Here is an 18930-nt window from a genome sequence, read left to right on the forward strand (position 1 = left end):
GCCGACATTTCACAGCCCCTTTCGCATGACTCTCATTCGAAGTTCCCATCAATAAAACGTGAGCCAGAGGAATGACTTTGCCTTCTGCAACAAAACTTTTCTTCTGAGAAGCACACATTCTTTCTCCCTCATCTCCTTCCCACTCTGGCTGGACAGAGGTCTCCAAGACCCTAAGAGACGGCAGAGCCATAGGGTGAAAGCAGCTGGGGCCCCTAAGCCCACACACATAAAGCCACCCTTCTTACCAAGAACACCCACACTGGACTACTAAATGAGAAAGCAAATACCTTGCTCTCTTCAAAGTCACAGACATTGTGAGAATTAGGTGTTAAGCAGCTCCCCCTGCTCTAACAGACAGCAGGCATGGGAGAGCAGGCTTCATTCTAGTATTTTATTCTCCACCAGTACTTTAAACTTACTTTCTCTTCTATCATCCTGGCCAACCCATTTACTCATGGGGGAGGTGGTGGTTTTCTCCTTTTTAACACTACTTGGTCATGTGATGGGGCACAAATTTAAATTGTGTACATTTCCTCTCTGCATAAAAGACAGCCTCTTCCTTTTCTGAAGAACATTAATGGGGAGGTGGCTAATACCTTTCTATTATCACAAGTGGACAAACGCTGCGTTACAAAGTTAAGAGAACAGAGATTTACTACTTCAAATTATTCAGTAGTATTCAATTGAAGAAATGAAGAGAATTTTTAAAGAAGATAATTTAAAGTATCAAAGTAGCAGGGAATTGAGAGGTTATAGGAACTAAATTCTTATCTTTTATAGTTGAATGTTGATAAATCAAGAACTCTGCTTTTGCAAGAATAAACTGGTGCAGCCACTTTTAAAACCTCTTTCGCAATATGGCTACCTTCCAACTCAGTTAATTCTACCCCAAGGATTTTACCCTAGTATGTACAGATGTGCAGCCAAAGGCCAAGAATCTTAAAAGCTGTACTATTTGTAATTGCCCCCAATGAAATCAACCCAAATTTCTATCAACAGAAGAATGGCTGCATTGTAGTGTGTTCATACCATCCACCAAAGAGAACCAAGTACTGCTAGATGCAGCAACAGGGATGCGTCTCACAGAAAACATGCTACAGGAAACCGTTTACATATAAAGTTCCCAAACAGGAAAGCCAGTCATTGGCGCTAGAAATCAAGGCAGTGTTGACCGCTGACTGCAGGGGCTTCTGAGGCGCTCAGTAACAGCTAGATGGAGTAACACAGATGTTCACTTGGCGAAAATTCGTTAAGGCTAAGCTTTTACAATGTGTATACTTTTCTGAATGTATGTTTTACCTCAATAAGGTTTATTTTGAAAGCTTCAATTTACATATTAAACAGGAATCAGAAAAGCAATACAAGTCTAATCTCTCTCCCCAGAGGAAAATATTTCTGTTTAGGGTGAAGGTTCCAATTTCTCCACATCTTCATCAATACTTGTTATTGTCTGTCATTTTGATTACAGCCATGGTATTTGGTGTGACGGTATCTCACCTAATGACTAGTGATGTTGAGAACCTTTGCATATGCTTATTGACCATTTGTATACCTCTTCTGGAAAAACATTTATCCAGCTCCTTTGCCCATTTTTTAATTTGGGTTATTTGTTATTTTATAATTGAGTTATAAGAGTTCTTTATACACACCTAGATACAAGTCTCCTATCATATGTATGATTTGCAAATATTTTCTCTTATTGCTGTCCTTCATTCTCCCAATTTTGGAGAAAACTCACAGTATATTCATCAACCTATTTCAAAATGTCATAGGAAATTTAACTAAAAGTTACTCTGGAATTCAGATTAAAAGCATATAGGTCAATTATGACTACCACAGACAGGAAAAAAAAAAAAAAAGTTTAGAAAGGCCAAAATGTTCAACTAACTCAAATTAACAGCTGGTGGCACCGAGCATAAATAAGGATATTAAATTAATCTGTATAGTGCACAGCCATTACATCTCATGTTATCCTTCTAATATTATTTCATCATTCCCTATTTTTAGTTAACACTATCTTTTTGTCTTTCCAGATACTCCTTTCACCTCTAAACTCCTGTCACACATATTATGTTATCACTTATTTGGTATGTCCATGCTCCTAGATAATGGCAGCTTATGTATAAAAGGTGCTCAAGTACCACCTAAGTGGAAAACACAGGGGTCAAATGGCTACTGAAAACAAACCATGGGAAGCGTCTAAGTGCTACCACACTAGTTTGAGAAAATATCACTATTACTATTTTGTCATTAGAAGCAAGACAGTATTACATTTCCATTCTCTCCTGTACAATTAATTTTGATTTACTCTTAACATTTGCTAATGAAAGACACTCTGGCTCTATAAAATCTTTGGTTTATGAATAAGTCCAGTTCCAGCTTGATTATCTTGATTATTAACAGTGTACAAGTACTCTTGATACAGCAGGCCCCAACTTTTCCTACTTGAGGTTCTGCACTGGACCATTTGATATGAAGCAAATTCTTAGGGCCAATAAGTTCATTTAAATTGTAAATGATTTCTCAGTCTTCATCTCCTTAAGCACAGAATTCTATATCACACAGCCTACTCTGCCCTTTCTGACAACCATTCTGGACATCTTTGCTTGGAGCAGCAACAGCTAACACTTATTCAGCAAATACTACAGCCAGGCACTATGGTATGCACTTTCTGTACTCCCTAATTTAATCCTCACAACTATGCTGAGACAGTTACCATTATTATCTCTGCTTTACACATGCGCAAACTGTGGCATGGTAATGTTAAGTATCCTGCCAAAGTGAAAGTGAAAGTGAAGTCGCCCAGTCATCTCCGACCCTTTGCAACCCTGTGGACTGTAGCCCACCAGGCTCCTCTGTCCATGGGATTCTCCAGGCAAGAATACTGGAGTGGGTCACCATTTCATCCTGCCAAAGGTCATAGTAAATTGCAGGGCAAAGATCTGAACCCTGGCCATCTAACTTGAGTCCATGCTCTTAACCACAGCAACATACTGCTTTCTGACAAGCCTATGTCTACTGTACAAACATCCACGCCCTGCCTGACCTTCTAGTAAATATACAGCAGTCTATTTAACAATGGGGAGAGATGCTCCCAAAGTTTACATATAAAAAGAAATTACAAAACAGCATGTACCATGTATTATGTATATATACATACACACGTAGAAAGCACTGGGAGGAAATACATCTAGAAACAGGTGGTTTTGGGAATTCCCTGCGGTCCAATGGTTAGGACCTACACTTTCACTGCTGAGTGCTTGGGTTCAATCCCTGGTCGGGGAACAAAGATGTTCTGGGCCACATGGCATGGCCCAATAATAATAATAAAAGTTTAAAACTTTCACTTGGGACTTCCCTGGTGGTCCAATGCTAAGACTCCACGCTCCCAATGCAGGGGGCCCCGGGTTCAAGCCCTGGTCAGGGGACTAGATTCCACATGCCACAACTAAGAGTTTGCCTGTAGCAACTAAAGATCCTGCATTATGCAACTAACAGACATGGCAAAGCCAAGTAAATAAATAAAAACTTAAAAAAACCACCCACAACAACTTTCACTTCTGCTCCTTCAAATATTGTTGAAGTTAAAGAACCATATTTCTTTGGCTTATTTTGTTTCAATGTTTTTAATGATGGCTGTTCTTTTACTAAGACCAGTCTGAAGGAAAAACAAAAAAGCTAACACCCACATTCGCTTCCTAATTATTTCAAGTACCATCTGCTCAAACCAGCTTGAATGCCTTCGGCCAGTGCCAGGCACGTGCTGAGTGCAGACACTTGGTCCTGGCCGGTCCTGCCCATGAGGGTTGGGTGGCCGCAGGAGGCGCAGGAGGAAAAGGCTGCATGCACAGATGCATTTCCTCACCCCTGGCAGAAATCTTGAGCTCGCCTCTGGTCCCCAGAGTCTTGAGAAACTTCTCAAGTAGGTAACGGGAACCTTCAGAACTTACAAGCCCCATTACTTCTCCACTCCACTGAGAGGTGGGCCTCACTATTTCCAGACAAGGAAAATGAGACTCAGTGAGTCTTGCCCAAGATCATCTTCAGGTCAGTAAAAGGGGATGGGAAAACTCAAAACCAGATCTGTCAAACTCAAGAGCCTATGTTCTCACCATCACACTGCTCCCCTCCCTTCACACATAAGCCTTGGAAAATAAAAGTTCAAAGTCAAACATGCAGTTACAAAAGAAATCTAAGACATTAAGCATCTTAAAAAAAAATCTAGCATGCTAGATATACCAGCATGAATTTAGGAAAACACTGGGAAAGGGCTGGAATTTTTAGTAGTAACTAACTCTGGGATTTAGGGAGGCGAGACAATACTAATTTGGGGGTAGAGATATCTTTAAATACTTTCAAGTGATTGTATTTAAGACACTGAGAGGTTTTCCTAAAACTTTTTTGTCTTAGGATTAAACTAAATTATCTCTAAAAATATCTTCAACCCTATGTTTCTAATAATTTCGTCTAGGAGTCATCCACTACGAAGAAGGAACGTGAAGACAGAGCACACGCCTGCCTGGCCACAAGGTGAGGAAAGAAGCCACAGACACCAGGCACTTCCCACTCTCAGCATGGCCGAGACACGTCTTCTTTGGTTTTGAAAATACAAACCTCTTTCCTAAGTTTCCTGTATTTTGAAAGGCTTTTTCCAAATACAAATTTTTACAAACAAATCTATTATAAAACTTCCATTTTCATATGTGGTTTTTTTTTTTTTTATACTATTTCTTTAAACGGATGGAGTTGGTAGATTCATGCACTTTTGAAATTAGAAAAGTGGCAGGAGATCTAAATAGACATTTCTCCAAAGACATACAAATAGCTAAAAGGCACACAAAAAGATGCTCAACATGGTTAATTGTCAGAGAAATGCAAATCAAAACCACAATGAGGTATCATCACACACCAGTCAGAATGGTCATCATCCAAAAGTCTACGAAAAATAAATGCTGGAGAGGGTATGGAGAAAAGGGAACCCTCTTGCATGGTTGATGGGAATGTAAATTGATACAGCCACTATGGAGATTCCTTAAAAAACTAGGAATAAAACTACCATATGACCCAACAATCCCACTCTTGGGGATATACCTTGAGGAAACCGTAACTGAAAGAGACACGTGTACCCCAACATTCACTGCAGCACTATTTACAATAGCTAGGACATGGAAGCAGCCTAGATGTCCATCTGCAGATGAATAAAGAAGTCGAATATTACACAGCCATAAAAAGAAATGCATTTGAGTCCGTTTTAATGAGGTGTGAGAACCTAGGGCCAACTATACAGAATGAAGTAAGTCAGAGAGAAACAAGTATCAATTTAATGCATATATATAGAATCTAGAAAGATGGTACTGATGAAGCTATCTACAGGGCAGGAATAGAGATGCAGACATAGAGAACACACTTGTGGACACAGTGGGGGAAGGAGAGGGTGGGACGAAAAGAAAGAACAGCACCAAAACACACACATCGCCATATGTAAAAGAGACAGCCGGTGGGAACTTGCTAGATGACCAGGGAGCTCAGACGCGGTGTTCTGTGACAACCTAGAGCTTTCTCAGAAAACTCAGAAGCTAATTTATTTTTTTAAAGAAGAGGAAAATCAATTTACTAAATATTAATTGGAAACTTCAGACTAGCCAGAAGACAATATTCATAGGGCTTCAAATGACTCAGAGATCCAATTTTCAAGGATTTCGGAATAATCCGATTACAGTTAAAGAAAATGCCCAACATATGAAAACATGTTCAACCTGGATTTCCCTGGTGGTCCAGTGGTTAAGACTCTGCATTTCCACTGTAGGGGGCATGAGTTTGATCCCTGGTCAGGGAACTAAGATCCCATACACTGTGTGGCAAGGCCAAAAGAAAAAAAAAAAAGTTCAACCTCATTCATAATTAAAAGAAATACAAATGAAAATAGAAATCAAAGGAATACTGACCAGATTTAAAAGGATGATTTAAAACAAACAAAACTTCATGTGGGCAAACAGGCTGCCCCAGTATAGTCCTGGGAAGTCTATCTTGGTAGCATATTGGTTTTGCAGAGGTATTCAGCAGTTATTTCTGAATGTCTGAATGCACATTCACTTTCACCAGTGAGTCCACTGAAGTTTATTCCACAGATATTCTCACTCAAGGGCAAAGGCTACTCAACACACCACCACTTGTTGCTACGCACAGGAACCAGATGGTCTACCGATGCAGAACTGGGTAAATTAATAATGGTCATCCATACAAGGTAAAAGGAGGCAGTTATTCAAGAGACTAAGGCAGTGCCATGTCAATAAGGACCAATCTCCAAGGTGTAATTAAGGGAAAAAAAGCATTTGGTCCTGGATGGACATGTGAGTATAAAAACATATTCATACAGAAGCCAGTGAATGTAGGAAACTTTTCTATAAAGTTATCTCCCAAACTATGTGCTAGACATTTAAATCCCTCACCATGCCCAGTATTATAAGAAGTATTATAAAAAGCAATACTGTTTATTTTCACTATTCCACCACACCCCAGGCTCAGAGTCCGAAGACTGTAGGAGTTGGTCTTGAGTCATTTCATATCATCTTCTCCCTTCACCCTGCTTGACAGACCTCTGGGTTTGTCCCCCCAAATCTTTACACTACATTATAGAAAGAAATTGGAATTGGATTACTGGGGGGCGGGGGGGGAGGATCTACTAAGCATGAATTTTTGCAGCCATTCTGATTTATCTCCTTCTTAAAACAATTCTGAAAATTGAAACAATTCATTTAAACTTGGCCTCAATTTTAAAGTACAGCTAGACCAGTCACTTCACCAGTTTAAAAAAAAAGGTTCATCATGGATAGTTAACTCTTCCCAAGTAGAATCAGTTTGAGATACCTGGAATACACAAAAGAGTGTTAACAGTGTATATAAGGCTAAGTTCTCAGTGGAGGGAGGAAGGAAGGAAAAAAAAACCTAACATTTACTACTTGCTAAGTGCTGGACATTTAAAATACACTAGTTTAGCCTTACAATTCTAAGATAGTGACAGTATTACTTCATTATACAGATAAAGTAGGGAGCAAAGTAAGAAGTGAGGGAAGAAGCAGCCGTGATTTGAGACCTACATGTACAGAGCCTGGAATGGAGGTAGTGTTTCTACAGGAAATGTCCTAAAGAATCACATCTAAAGTTAAGAAACATAAAGAACACCCAAACGCCCATCGATGGATGAACTAATAAAATAAAATATGGTAAAGGCATACCTGATTTTATTATGCTTTGCAGATATTGCACTTTTTACAAACTGAAGGTTTGTGGCAACTCTGCATTGTCAGATGATTAGCGTTTTTTTCACAATAACGTATTTAAAGTATGTACATATTTTTTTTAAAGACATAATGCTACTGCACACTTAACAGACTACAGAGCACAAAGAATCATAGTAAATAACCATACGCACTGGGAAACCAAAAAATTCGTCTGACTCACCTCACTGTATTATTTGCTTCACTGCAGTGGTTTGGACTAGAACCTGCACTATCTTCAAGGCGCGCTTGCATCTGACATTAGGATATTATTTAACCTTAAAAAGATCATTCTGACACATGCTGCAACATGGATGAACCTTGAATAAGACATTATGTTAAACGAAAAAAGTCAAACAAAAGAATGTAGTCTGATTTCACTTACATGTTATCTGGAGTAGTCAAATTCATTAAGCAAGGAAACAAAACAGTGGCTTCCAGGAGGAGAGGGAATGGAGTCAGAGGTTCAGTTTGGGAAGATGAAAAAGTGGTACAGCTTGCACAACACTGTTAATGTCTTAATGCTAATGAACTGTACGCCTAAAAATGACCAAGTTTATGTTATGTATATTTTACCCCACACACATGAACAAAGAATCATGGTAAATCATGATTTCAAATATTCAAAAACCTAACTTTATACTGGTCATCAAGAATTAATATAAACATATTCCAGTTGCTTGGATTACTGAATTGCTCTATTAGCAAGACAAAGCAATTGAGTTAGTGATAATTGGGATGCCACACTCCTCACAAGTCTTAGGGAAAGGCCCATGAAAAATAAGCCTATTCTCTTCTGACAGAATAAACAACAAAAAGCAGATGCCACTTCTGATAAAACTGGAGGGCGGTGGTTCTCAAGTACAGTCTGTGGACCCTTCCAGGGAGTCTGCAAGCTAAAAAACTATTTTCATAATAATACTAAAATGGCATTTGTCTTTTTTGGTGTTGACATCTGTACTGATGGTACAGAAACAATAATGAGTAACACTGCTGGCTCCTTAGAATAAATCAAGGCAGCAGCACCAAACTACACTAGGAGTCATGGGTTTTGTCCTGCATCTTGATGTACCGGCGGTGGGGGCGGGGATGACTACTCTTTTACCTAACAATAATTTCTTTTAAAGACAGCTCACCGCTGTTTATTCAGACTTGGGTATTTGGCAGGTATATTTTCTCCGATATATATGACCAGAGTCTGTCACTTAAAGGCAAACAACTGACAGTATTTGTTGCCAAAGATAAAATTTGAGTTTTCAAGCAAAATTCAGAATTTTTGAAAACTATCTGCCACTGGAAGCTTCCAAATACTTAAAGACTTTTCTGATGAATTCTGTGATTTTGATATTGTAAAAAGTGTGATAACATTTGGAATATCAACACAATCCAGTAAACCAGTATTTTCTAAATGACTAATAGATGATACCACAAAATGATGCATGAGAAAAAACATCCATTCAAAGTGCAAAGTAGACCCATAGTTTTAAAACAGTAAAAAAAGTTACATAAGATTTCAGAACCCACATTGGCACCTAACCTTCAAGAACTATTGCTTGCTGAGTTTTGGTGTAGTATCAAAGAATTCCCACAATTATATAAAAAGGCTATTAAAATACTCCTCCCTGTTCCAACTACAAATGTGTGTGAGGCTAGATTGTCTTCACACACTTCAACTAAAATGGCATGTTTCCACAGATGGAATGCACAAGCAGATCTGAGAATTTAGCTATCTCCTACTAAGCCAATCATTAAAGAAATCTGCAAAAATGTAAAGCAATGCCATTCTTCTCAATTTTTATTCTGGAAAACAAGCTACTTTTAACTTTTAAAACAACACTATTTATAATGTTAATGTGTGGAATGCAGTTTCTTCCTCCTACTATTCATGACCTTGTAGAATTCTCCTCCTTCCCCTTGAGTGTGAGCTGGACCTACTGCCTGGCTTCTAATGCAGAGAGAATTTGGCAAACATGAGGTTGTCACTTCTCTGGTTATGTGACAAAAGACTGCAGCTTCCTTCTCTTTTGTGCTGGTGCTCTGTCTTGCTTCATTCGATGAAGTCAACAGCCATGCTGTGAGATGCCTAAGGAAAGGCCCTGGTGGCAAGGAAGCAAGGGAGGCCTCCAGCCAGCAGCTCATGAGGAACTGAGGCCCTGGTCCACCAACCTGCAAAGCACTGGATCCTGCCCACACCACATGAATGTGAGCTTGGAAGTGGATCCTGCCCACTCAAGCCTTCAGATGACTGCAGCCCATGAGGCCCTGAAGCACAGGACGCAGTGAAGTCACTTTCAGACTCCTGAATCGTAAATGTTGTGTCAGGTGCTAAGTTTGGGGACAATATGTTATACAGGAGGAACGGATAACTAGTACAAGGCCAGTTGATTTTTTAAGTGAATAATAATTTAAAATTGTTTCAATTTGTAAACATGGGAATCATTATGATATATAACCCACATAAACAAAAGCTTCTTGGGGTTTTCAATAATTTTTGAGTATGCAATAAAGCCCTAAAACCAAAAAGCTTGAGAACTGCCACCCTGGCCATGGTGGAGCAGGGACAGAGAGATGAGAGGCCAGCTCAGTGAAAGCAGAGTCTGAGACAGCTCCTGAACCCAGCAGATCCATCTCTAGGGAACATGCCCTGGGATTGGGTGGGAGGACCACGCCTAACAAATCAGCCCCTTTCCCTTTTGGTTAGGGCACTACAGTACCAACACTATAATCCACACGGGTGGGTGAGGGAGACTTGGTATAAGCCATTTGCCCTTGGCCTTTCTTTGTTGTTCCAGTTCATTCGGAAGCCTCTCCAACAGTACTTGATATACTTCTTCACTGAATCCTCAAAATTATCGTAAAGGGTGGTATCTTAGCTCCTGGACCAGGAATTGAACCTGGGGCCCTGGAAGTGAGGGTGCCGAGTCCTAACCACTGGGCCACCAGGGAAATCCCGAGTTGTTGTCCCAACTTGTAACTTTAGGCAGCAAAAGGCTCCAGAATGATTGTCACAGCATGTAAAGAACAGGGGCATTAATGAGGTAAATGAGAAGAAAAGAGGGGCAAACCAGTGCTGAAGTTAAGGCACAGGCACCTGATTTCTCCTACTGGTAAAGAAGCCAAGAAGGGGTCAGTGTTACTATCTATAGTGGTCGGTGCTAACATCTTAAACTGTGCAGATCATCTGCCTTTTAATCCAAGAATGATGGCATTCGATTTCACATTTAACTTCTATAGCCATTTCTTTATTAAAACGAAGGGTGCTGGACTCTATGACTTGCAAAATCACTTCTAGCTCTAAAAGTGTAATTCAGCGATTAACAGCAATCTGAGAGATACCTATGTCAGCCTAAACACCTAAGCAGCAGAAGGATCAGGAAATGAGATTTTAATATATAAAGCCGCTGAAATGTGCTTGGGCCTAATCTATTTTGCAAAGGGACAGGGGCTGGGCCACACATTTAACATCTTCAAGCCACAGACTCCTGAGAGGTAGAGTGGTCCTCTCCTTTTATGAGTTACCTCAATGCAGCATCCCTGTCCTGACTTCATGACATCATCCTTCACCAGCTCCATGTGGACCAATCATGATGCACCTTTGAAACACCAAACCTTCTCTTTTTTCCTTTGGCCTTCTCTTTGTCTTATCCGACTTAAACCCGACTCGTTCAGCTCTTTGTTAACACTACATTGTGTAGACTTTGGCAGGGTCTCTCTCTAAACCCTCTCCTTTTCAATTCAGCCAAATTAAACTTGGAGGTGCTTTTACAGGGAGTCACACTGTAATACATCTCCTAAATCAAACATCTTAAGGTCAACTTAGGGCATAATAGGATGAAACAAAAGCTGTAAGACTCACAACTCCCCTGGTTCTTGGATTACTATAGCTTCCCTATACCCTCAAAGACCCAACCCCACCCTTCCTAATTTGTTTTCATTTAGCAAAATCTATTACTCATTTTTACATCATGAGAAACGCTGGGCTGGAAGAAGCACAAGCTGGAATCAAGATTCCCGGGAGAAATATCAATAACCTCAGATATGCAGATGACACCACCCTTATGGCAGAAAGTGAAGAACAACTAATAAGCCTCTTGATGAAAGTGAAAAAGGAGAGTGAAAAAGTTGGCTTAAAGCTCAACATTCAGAAAACTAAGATCATGGCATCTGGTCCTGTCACTTCATGGCAAATAGATGGGGAAACAGTGGAAACAGTGGCTGACTTTATTTTTGGGGGCTCCAAAATCACTGTGGATGGTGAGTGCAGCCATGAAATTAAAGGACGCTTTACTCCTTGGAAGGAAAGTTATGACCAACCTACACAGCATATTAAAAAGCAGATACATTACTTTGTCAACAAAGGTCCATCTAGTCAAGGCTATGGGTTTTCCAGTAGTCATGTATGGATGTGAGAGTTGGACTATAAAGAAGGCTGAGCACCAAAGAATTGATGCTTTTGAACTGTGGTGTTGGAGAAGACTCTTGAGAGTCCCTTGGACTGCAAGGAGATCCAACTAGTCCATCCTAAAGGAGATCAGTCCTGGGTGTTCATTGGAAAGACTGATATTGAAGCTGAAACTCCAATGCTTTGGCCACCTGATGCGAAGAGCTGACTCATTTGAAAAGACCCTGATGCTGGGAAAGATTGAGGGCAGGAGGAGAAGGGGACGACAGAGGATGAGATGGTTGGATGGCATCACCGACTCAATGGACATGAGTTTGGTTAAACTCCGGGAGTTGGTGATGGACAGGGAGGCCTGGTGTGCTGCAGTTCATGGGGTCGCAGAGTCGGACACGACTGAGCGACTGAACTGATTACTCATTTTACCTACTACCTAGTTTTACTCACATTCAGTGAAGAGCACATTTTTATTTACTATCCTCAAGAAATGTGTTTAGAAAGCACAAGACACATGGAATATGGCTAATGGCTTCGGAGCCCAAAAAGCCTGGCCTTTGAATATACCACTTAAGTACCTGCTGTGTGGCCACGGGAGGTCAACCTCTGTTTCCTGATCTATAAACTAGAGATGTACAGGACCTACCTTCTAGAGCTGTGAGAAGATTACAGTGAATATATATTGCTACCTTGCAACAGAACTGTTTAAAATAATATTTGAATAAAGATGCACTTGCAAATTATGCAAAATGCCTGTGTTCTTTTTTAAAAATATTTATTTATTTGGCTGCACTGGGTTTTGGCTGTGGCAGGCAGTAACTTCCCTGCAGCATGTGGGAGCTCAGCTCCCTGATCAGGGATCGAACCCGAACCCTGGTCCCCTGCGTTGGGAGCATGGAGTTTCAGCCACTGGACCACCAGGGAAGTCCCCATTCTCACTTTTTTTTTTTTTTTTCATTCTCACTTTTAATATGACCCACATGTCAATCTAAAACATCCTAAATGAAACGTGCTTCCAAGCTACTGGCACATCTTCCTCATCAAACCGTTCTACTTTGTTCTGAGTAGGGAAAGAAGAAAAATGAAAAAGTGGTAGCTTAGCAATATTATTCATGGCAGACTACAGAGTAGGAAGTGGTGGGTAATGAGGGTTGTCCTGGGGATTTGGAAATGTAATGCAGAATGCAAATCAGTACCCTGAGTGATAAATGTTAATAAAATTATGTCAACAGGACAACACTGGTGATTTTATATATGTTTCCTTCAAGTAAGAACATTTAAGAGAATTTCAACTAGGAAATAGACTGAATCATAAAAACATACTAGTGAAAAAAAATACTCAAAGTTCAAACTCTTAAAGGGTCACTTGACTTATTTTATCCTCTTCTAGAAATGCCCTGCTTGGGAAAATTCTAAACATAGCTAATTCTCAATGGTGGTGAATATTATATTAAATCTGTATACCACTTTGCACACTTTAAATACTGTCACATCTATTATAATAACTAAAAGTTACTGATAATCACGTTAGAACCAAACAAAAGCTGCGGGGAGGGAGAGGCACAGGGATTTCTTTGGGATATTAGGTTAAAACTCCCTGGGTAAGCAGAATCTGTCCATGCAGTCAAGTACGTCGGTTGCATTATCAATTACACAATTATATACCAGCTCTATGCCAACGTCACCAACTCTGAGCTCTGTTATTTAATAAGAGTAAGGTTTTCTGGTGGTTGTTTTGTTTTAACACCCAGGGCTACCATCTATTCTGCAGAGGTAAGGAGATATTAGAATGCAAATACATTCTAAGTGTTTAGCGCAATGCAGGAAACGGTGAGTTCCTTTCCTTTGAAACACAACTCTGAAAAGTGTAAAATTGAACAGCATATCTACTGAAAAGAAAACTATTACAGTGACTCCTGTGAAGCATTCCACACAAAGGTAAATCACATGCACCCTGTTTTACAGAATCTGGATTTGGCATGTACATTCCTAAACAAAACTTCTCTAGTCAAGACCAATATAAATGACACAAAATAACATACACAACACCTTCCATAACATCATAAATGACTGTGACATACATATTATGATCTACAAAGGTGGCATGTGCTGTGTCTGGTCTCCCTTTTTACTGCTTTGCTTGTTTGCTTCTCCATGAAAATAAAATTTACCAAAGCTTGCTGATAGAATTAGATGACAATGTTGTAAACAGAAGATCACTTTGAATGGCACCCCACTCCAGTACTCTTGCCCGGAAAAGCCCATGGGCAGAGGAACCTGGTGGGCTGAGGTCCATGGGGTCGCTCGGACACGACTGAGCAAATTCACTTTCACTTTTCACTTTCATGCGTTGGAGAAGGAAATGGCAACCCACTCCAGTGTTCTTGCCTGGAGAATCCCAGGGACGGGGGAGCCTGGTGGGCTGCCATCTATGGAGTCGCACAGAGTCGGACACGACTGAAGCGACTTAGCAGCAGCAGCAATCTCTGTGCTAGGAGAGTGGAAATTCATCATCAAGTTTGCAAATGGGGAGAAAAACAAGATAATCAAATGGTTTCTTTCTATCCCATACTCTTGCCCCACCCTGACCTGATTTTTGCTCATTAAGTCGATCACAGAGAGATTCTGGGAAGAGGGAAGAATACAAAGGTTGGAAGATAGATTTGGGATTCCGAGGTGGCTCAGTGGGTAAAGAATCTGCCTGCAATGCAGGAGACCTGGGTTCAAGCCCTGGGTCGAGAAGATCCCCTGGAGGAGGGCATGGCAACCCACTCCAATATTCTTGCCTGAGAAACCCCATGGACAGAGGAGCCTGGCGGGTTACCGTGCATGGGGGGCAAAGAGTCCAACAGGACTGAAGCGACTGAGCGCTGAGAACACGCAAGACAGATTTACAGAATAACACCCTGAAAGCAACAGAAACTGCTCTTTCATATATGCTCCCCTCCAAACCAAGTAAAATTCGAACATGCCTGGCACTGTGCTGAACGTGTCACATCAACGCTTATGCTTCACAACAATCCTATGCATTAGGGATTAGCATCAGCCCCCTTTACAGATGATGCAATTGAGACTTAGAACGATTGCAAAACCTGCTCAAGGCTATAAAGCTACAGAGCTAATAAGTGGGAAGAGCCACGAGTCTTGACTTCAAATCCATACTATTTGCCCAGTGTTGTTTGTTATTCAGTTGCTAAGTCGTGTCCAACTCTGTGACCCCATGGACTGTAGGCCATCAGGCTCCTCTGTCTATGGGGTTTTCCAGGCAAGAATGCTAGAGTGGCTTGCCATTTCCTTCTCCGGAGGATCTTCCCAACCCAGGGATCTTCCCAACCCAGGGATCTAATTTGTGTCTCCTGCACAGCAGGCGGATTCTTTACCACTGAGCCACCTGGGAAGCCCATTTGCCCACTACCACCTACTTATTACTGTAGTGTAGATCCATGGGGTTGCAAAGAGTTGGACAAGACTTAGAGACTTAGCGACTAAGCAGCAACATGATGAAAGGATACTGGGTTCCAGACTCAGCTTCACCCCTTGGGCTAATTCCGTGACCTTGCTGAGCAATTTGTCATCTATAAATGAAGATTATGACAGCTGCTCAGCCTTCTCCATAGCATGAGTGATGCTGACAGAGTTAATGTAGGTGCAAATATGCCATAAATACTACAGGTCACCACATAAATGTAAGATTTCATTAATTTGAGCACAGATCCCATATACCTTTATCCTTCCTATGGGACCTAAAAATAAGTTTGCTGCTGCTGCTACTGCTGCTAAGTCACTTCAGTCGTGTCTGACTCTGTGTGACCCCATAGACGGCAGCCCACCAGGCTCCCCTGTCCCTGGGATTCTCCAGGCAAGAACACTGGAGTGGGTTGCCATTTCCTTCTCCAGTGCATGAAAGTGAAAAGTGAAAGTGAAGTCGCTCAGTTGTGTCCGACTCTTAGCGACCCCATGGACTGCAGCCTACCAGGCTCCTCCATCCATGGGATTCTCCAGGCAAGAGTACTGGAGTGGGGTGCCGTTGCCTTCTCCTAAAAATAAGTTTAAAAGTAGTTAAATAATTTTTAACACTCCAAGCAAAAATCTAGGGGGAAAAAAATCAACCTTAAGACATTCTAAGAAATGGCAAAAGAATAGAGACAGTAAAAAGATCAGTGGTGGCCAGTGGTTTGGGGGAAGAGAGGACGGGATGGAGGTTTTAGGGTAGTAAAACTCTTCAGCATGATATCTGTAACGGTGTATATATGTCATTATACATGTGTCAAAACTCTTAGAAGGTACAGCACCAACAATGAACCCTAATGTAAACTATGCACTTTAGTTAGTAGGAAGGTTATCAATATTGACTCATCAACTGTAACAAATGTACCACATGTTGCAAGATATAAATAATAGGGCAAAGGGATACCCTGTGAACTCCATAATTTACATTCAATTTTTGGTAAACCTAAAACTGCTAAAAAAAAAAAAAAGCCTATTAATTTTTGAAAACTCGCCTCAAAGGGTCATTACTTCTTGGTCCTTTAAAATGCTAGTTGGTTAAATCTCAGTTCCTAATTCAGACTTTTTATCCTTTTGCTAAGGGCATAAAAAGGAACTCATGTCCTCAATTACAGTGGCTTTTCATTGGAGTCCTCCTCTGGGGGACCTACGAAATCAAACACTGAGATTGGCTCCCCACCCTCAGAGAATAAGTGAGGTGTCCAAAGTGACAGTGTTGAATCCCTAGAGTTACTTCAGTCCACAGCTTCTTTTTCAGTCCTGCAAGCACTGGATCTTTCTTTTTGAGTACAAAGAGAAAGAAAGGTAATTGAGAAGTAGTGACACTCTCATGCAGAGACGTGAAAACACCTAACCTTAGAAACAGGCCCCCAAAAGCTAATTCTTGACATTCTGCACAGAGGGAAAACCAACCTTTGTTCTTTTTCAAGTTCACGAGTCGCATTAGAAAAATATTATTTCGTAATTTCCTAAAGGAGTGATCTTTATGAGTATTCAAATGCATAATTAATTAACATTAAACAGCCCCAAGTGATCAAGCAGGACGTCCAACAAGTTGAACGTTTCAATCTGTTCACCGGCAAAGAACAAGACGGAGATTCCACCTTTCCAGTCCGTTTCCCTGCACTTCTCTCTTCCTGGGCCCTGAAAACCCTGTACCCCGTTCGTTGTGCAATCTTTTTCGAACTCCACCCACTGACTCCAGAACAAGTAGAATTCTCCCATTCTGAAGGTCTTGATTTTCCTGTATCCAGGGAGACACTGAAAACTCCTTGACGTGAGTCAAGTAAGGCAAGGGGAACGGTCCAGCGCAACTCCCAGATTAAGAGAGACCAAAGGCCAATGTAGGGGAAGCGCTCCGCTGTCCACTCACCGGGTGGGGGGGGGGGGTCAATAAAGTAAGAAAAGGGGGAGAAATATAGGGGGAAGGAGGGCTGCATTGGGAAGACCGGCTATCCGCGATGTTCCTCCCAAGTCTGCGGGACCCAGGTCCTCCAGCATCTTCTCCCCACCGCCCGCCCCACGTGCAGCCATGCCCCTAGCACCGGGACACTGGCCCCAGGGCCTGGGTCCCGGGGGCCGAGCGACCGCGCTCGCCAGCCGGCGCAGTGGCGCTGGAGAAGGGGGGCTCAGCGCAGCCCCGGATCCCGCGCCGTTATCTTACTGCGCAACAGCCTTGCCCGCGCCGCTGGGACGCACCCGGCAGCGCGCCCCACGCACCTGCCGGGCGCGAGGGCGAGTCCGTGACCCCCGGCAGCCCCTCGACGGTGGTGCCCAGCGCTAGGAGCACGGGAAGCACGCGGAGGGCGGGGGTTGGGAGAGGGGACACCTGGTGTCCGGGGTCCCGCGACGCCGGCCGCACGTGGCTGTCACACCTGGCGCGCCCCCGCCAAGCACGCCTTCCCCCTCTCACCAGGGTGCGCCCCCTGCCCTCTCTCCCGCCTCCGCCGCGCGCCTCCAGTCCCCAACCATCAGACCTCCCACCCCACCCATCCTGGTTTCACTCTGCCCACCTGCTCCCACTGTCGTCACCCCCGGGACCGGAGAGGGCCGGATGTTCGCCCCATGGCTAAAAGGTAACCCGAGAGAGTGAAGAGGTGGACCCCGCAACAGCTAGCCCCAGCATTTCCCCGGCCCGGCAACAAGGCGGGCAGCCCCCACACTGACCTTCTGCCGCGGGCTGCGTCGCCGTCCACCCCGTCCGGCCTCAACTGCCTCCTCGGCGCCGCCGCCTCTTCCCCGCGCAGCCTCCTCTACCCGCGTCGCCATGAGGTGACGGCAGCAGCCAAACAAGCGGCCCGACAAGGGGCACGGAACCTCTCGGGCCTCGCGCCCCGCCCCTGAACCCCTCCGCCAATCGCCGCATGCAGGGCTCCCACGTGACCGGAGGAGGTTGGCCCCCGAGGGGACAGGACGAGATGGGGGTAGGGAGCACTGAAGCAGGGGCTGGGCTTCTGCAGGGCCGAAGGGCGAACCGAGGCCGCGCGAGTCTGCGCGAAGGGAGAAAGGGACTCTGGAGCGGACTACAAGTCCCAGCAGGCAGCGCGGCCACGACTCGCAGACGCGGACCAGGATTGAAGCGTAATGCGGCGTTGCGAAGTGCGGGAGAGTAGCCACTGTGCTGTGTGTGCAGCCTCCTGGGATTTGTAGTTTCCTAGGAGCGATGTACCAGTATCTTTATTATTCTACGGGAAAAGTTCAGAAATATTTCAGTGTTTGGGAAGGAGCGGGATCGGGGACACATTGTTGTGTTTTTGTTTTGGTTGCTCTTTTCCGGAACTGAGGCCAAATGACTTCGTGACTTTCAAGGCAGGAGAGTTGTAATGGCTTTCAGAATTTGCGGTTTCTGGCTCGGACACCTGTCCCGAGTCCTGCCCCTCCACCAGAGCTTTCAGCACCGCCTACCGATCCCGAGCTCCTGCGCAATGGGGGCTGCGTCATATTCGCCTTGGCTGAACCGCCCTAGCTTCTAGCACAGTTCTCCATCCACCCTTAGTTGGCGCTTAATACACATTGAACGTACTCCGCTTTTTCCGCCAGTCGTTTCGTTACTGAATTTTTTTTTTAGCAAACTCGGTTTGCTGAGTCCATTTTCTTTCTTGATGAAATTGGGGCAGGGATGGAGTTTTTCTCAGGAGTACTCCTTATTTATATCTGATGGAACCAGATGTCTAGTGACCAAGCTTCTTGATAGTCACACACTGTCATGAAATCCTAAATTGTTGCCTTAAATAATTCATTATGAAAATT

General features: G+C 43.0%; 1 protein-coding gene across 2 annotated transcripts in view; it reads right to left on the reverse strand.

Moving 5' to 3' along the window:
* The window catches only part of TXLNG (taxilin gamma), a 43995-nt gene extending 25844 nt beyond the window's left edge, over positions 1-18151 (reverse strand). For both annotated transcript variants that reach the window (XM_070783869.1, XM_070783868.1), the window contains exon 1: positions 17848-18151. In XM_070783869.1, coding sequence (XP_070639970.1) covers positions 17848-17949 — 102 coding nt within the window. In that variant the 5' untranslated portion in view covers positions 17950-18151. The remainder of the gene's footprint in view (positions 1-17847) is intronic.
* Positions 18152-18930: the final 779 nt, after the last annotated feature.

Source organism: Bos indicus, chromosome X, assembly GCF_029378745.1.
Source record: "Bos indicus isolate NIAB-ARS_2022 breed Sahiwal x Tharparkar chromosome X, NIAB-ARS_B.indTharparkar_mat_pri_1.0, whole genome shotgun sequence".
Classification (NCBI taxonomy): Eukaryota; Metazoa; Chordata; class Mammalia; order Artiodactyla; family Bovidae; genus Bos; species Bos indicus.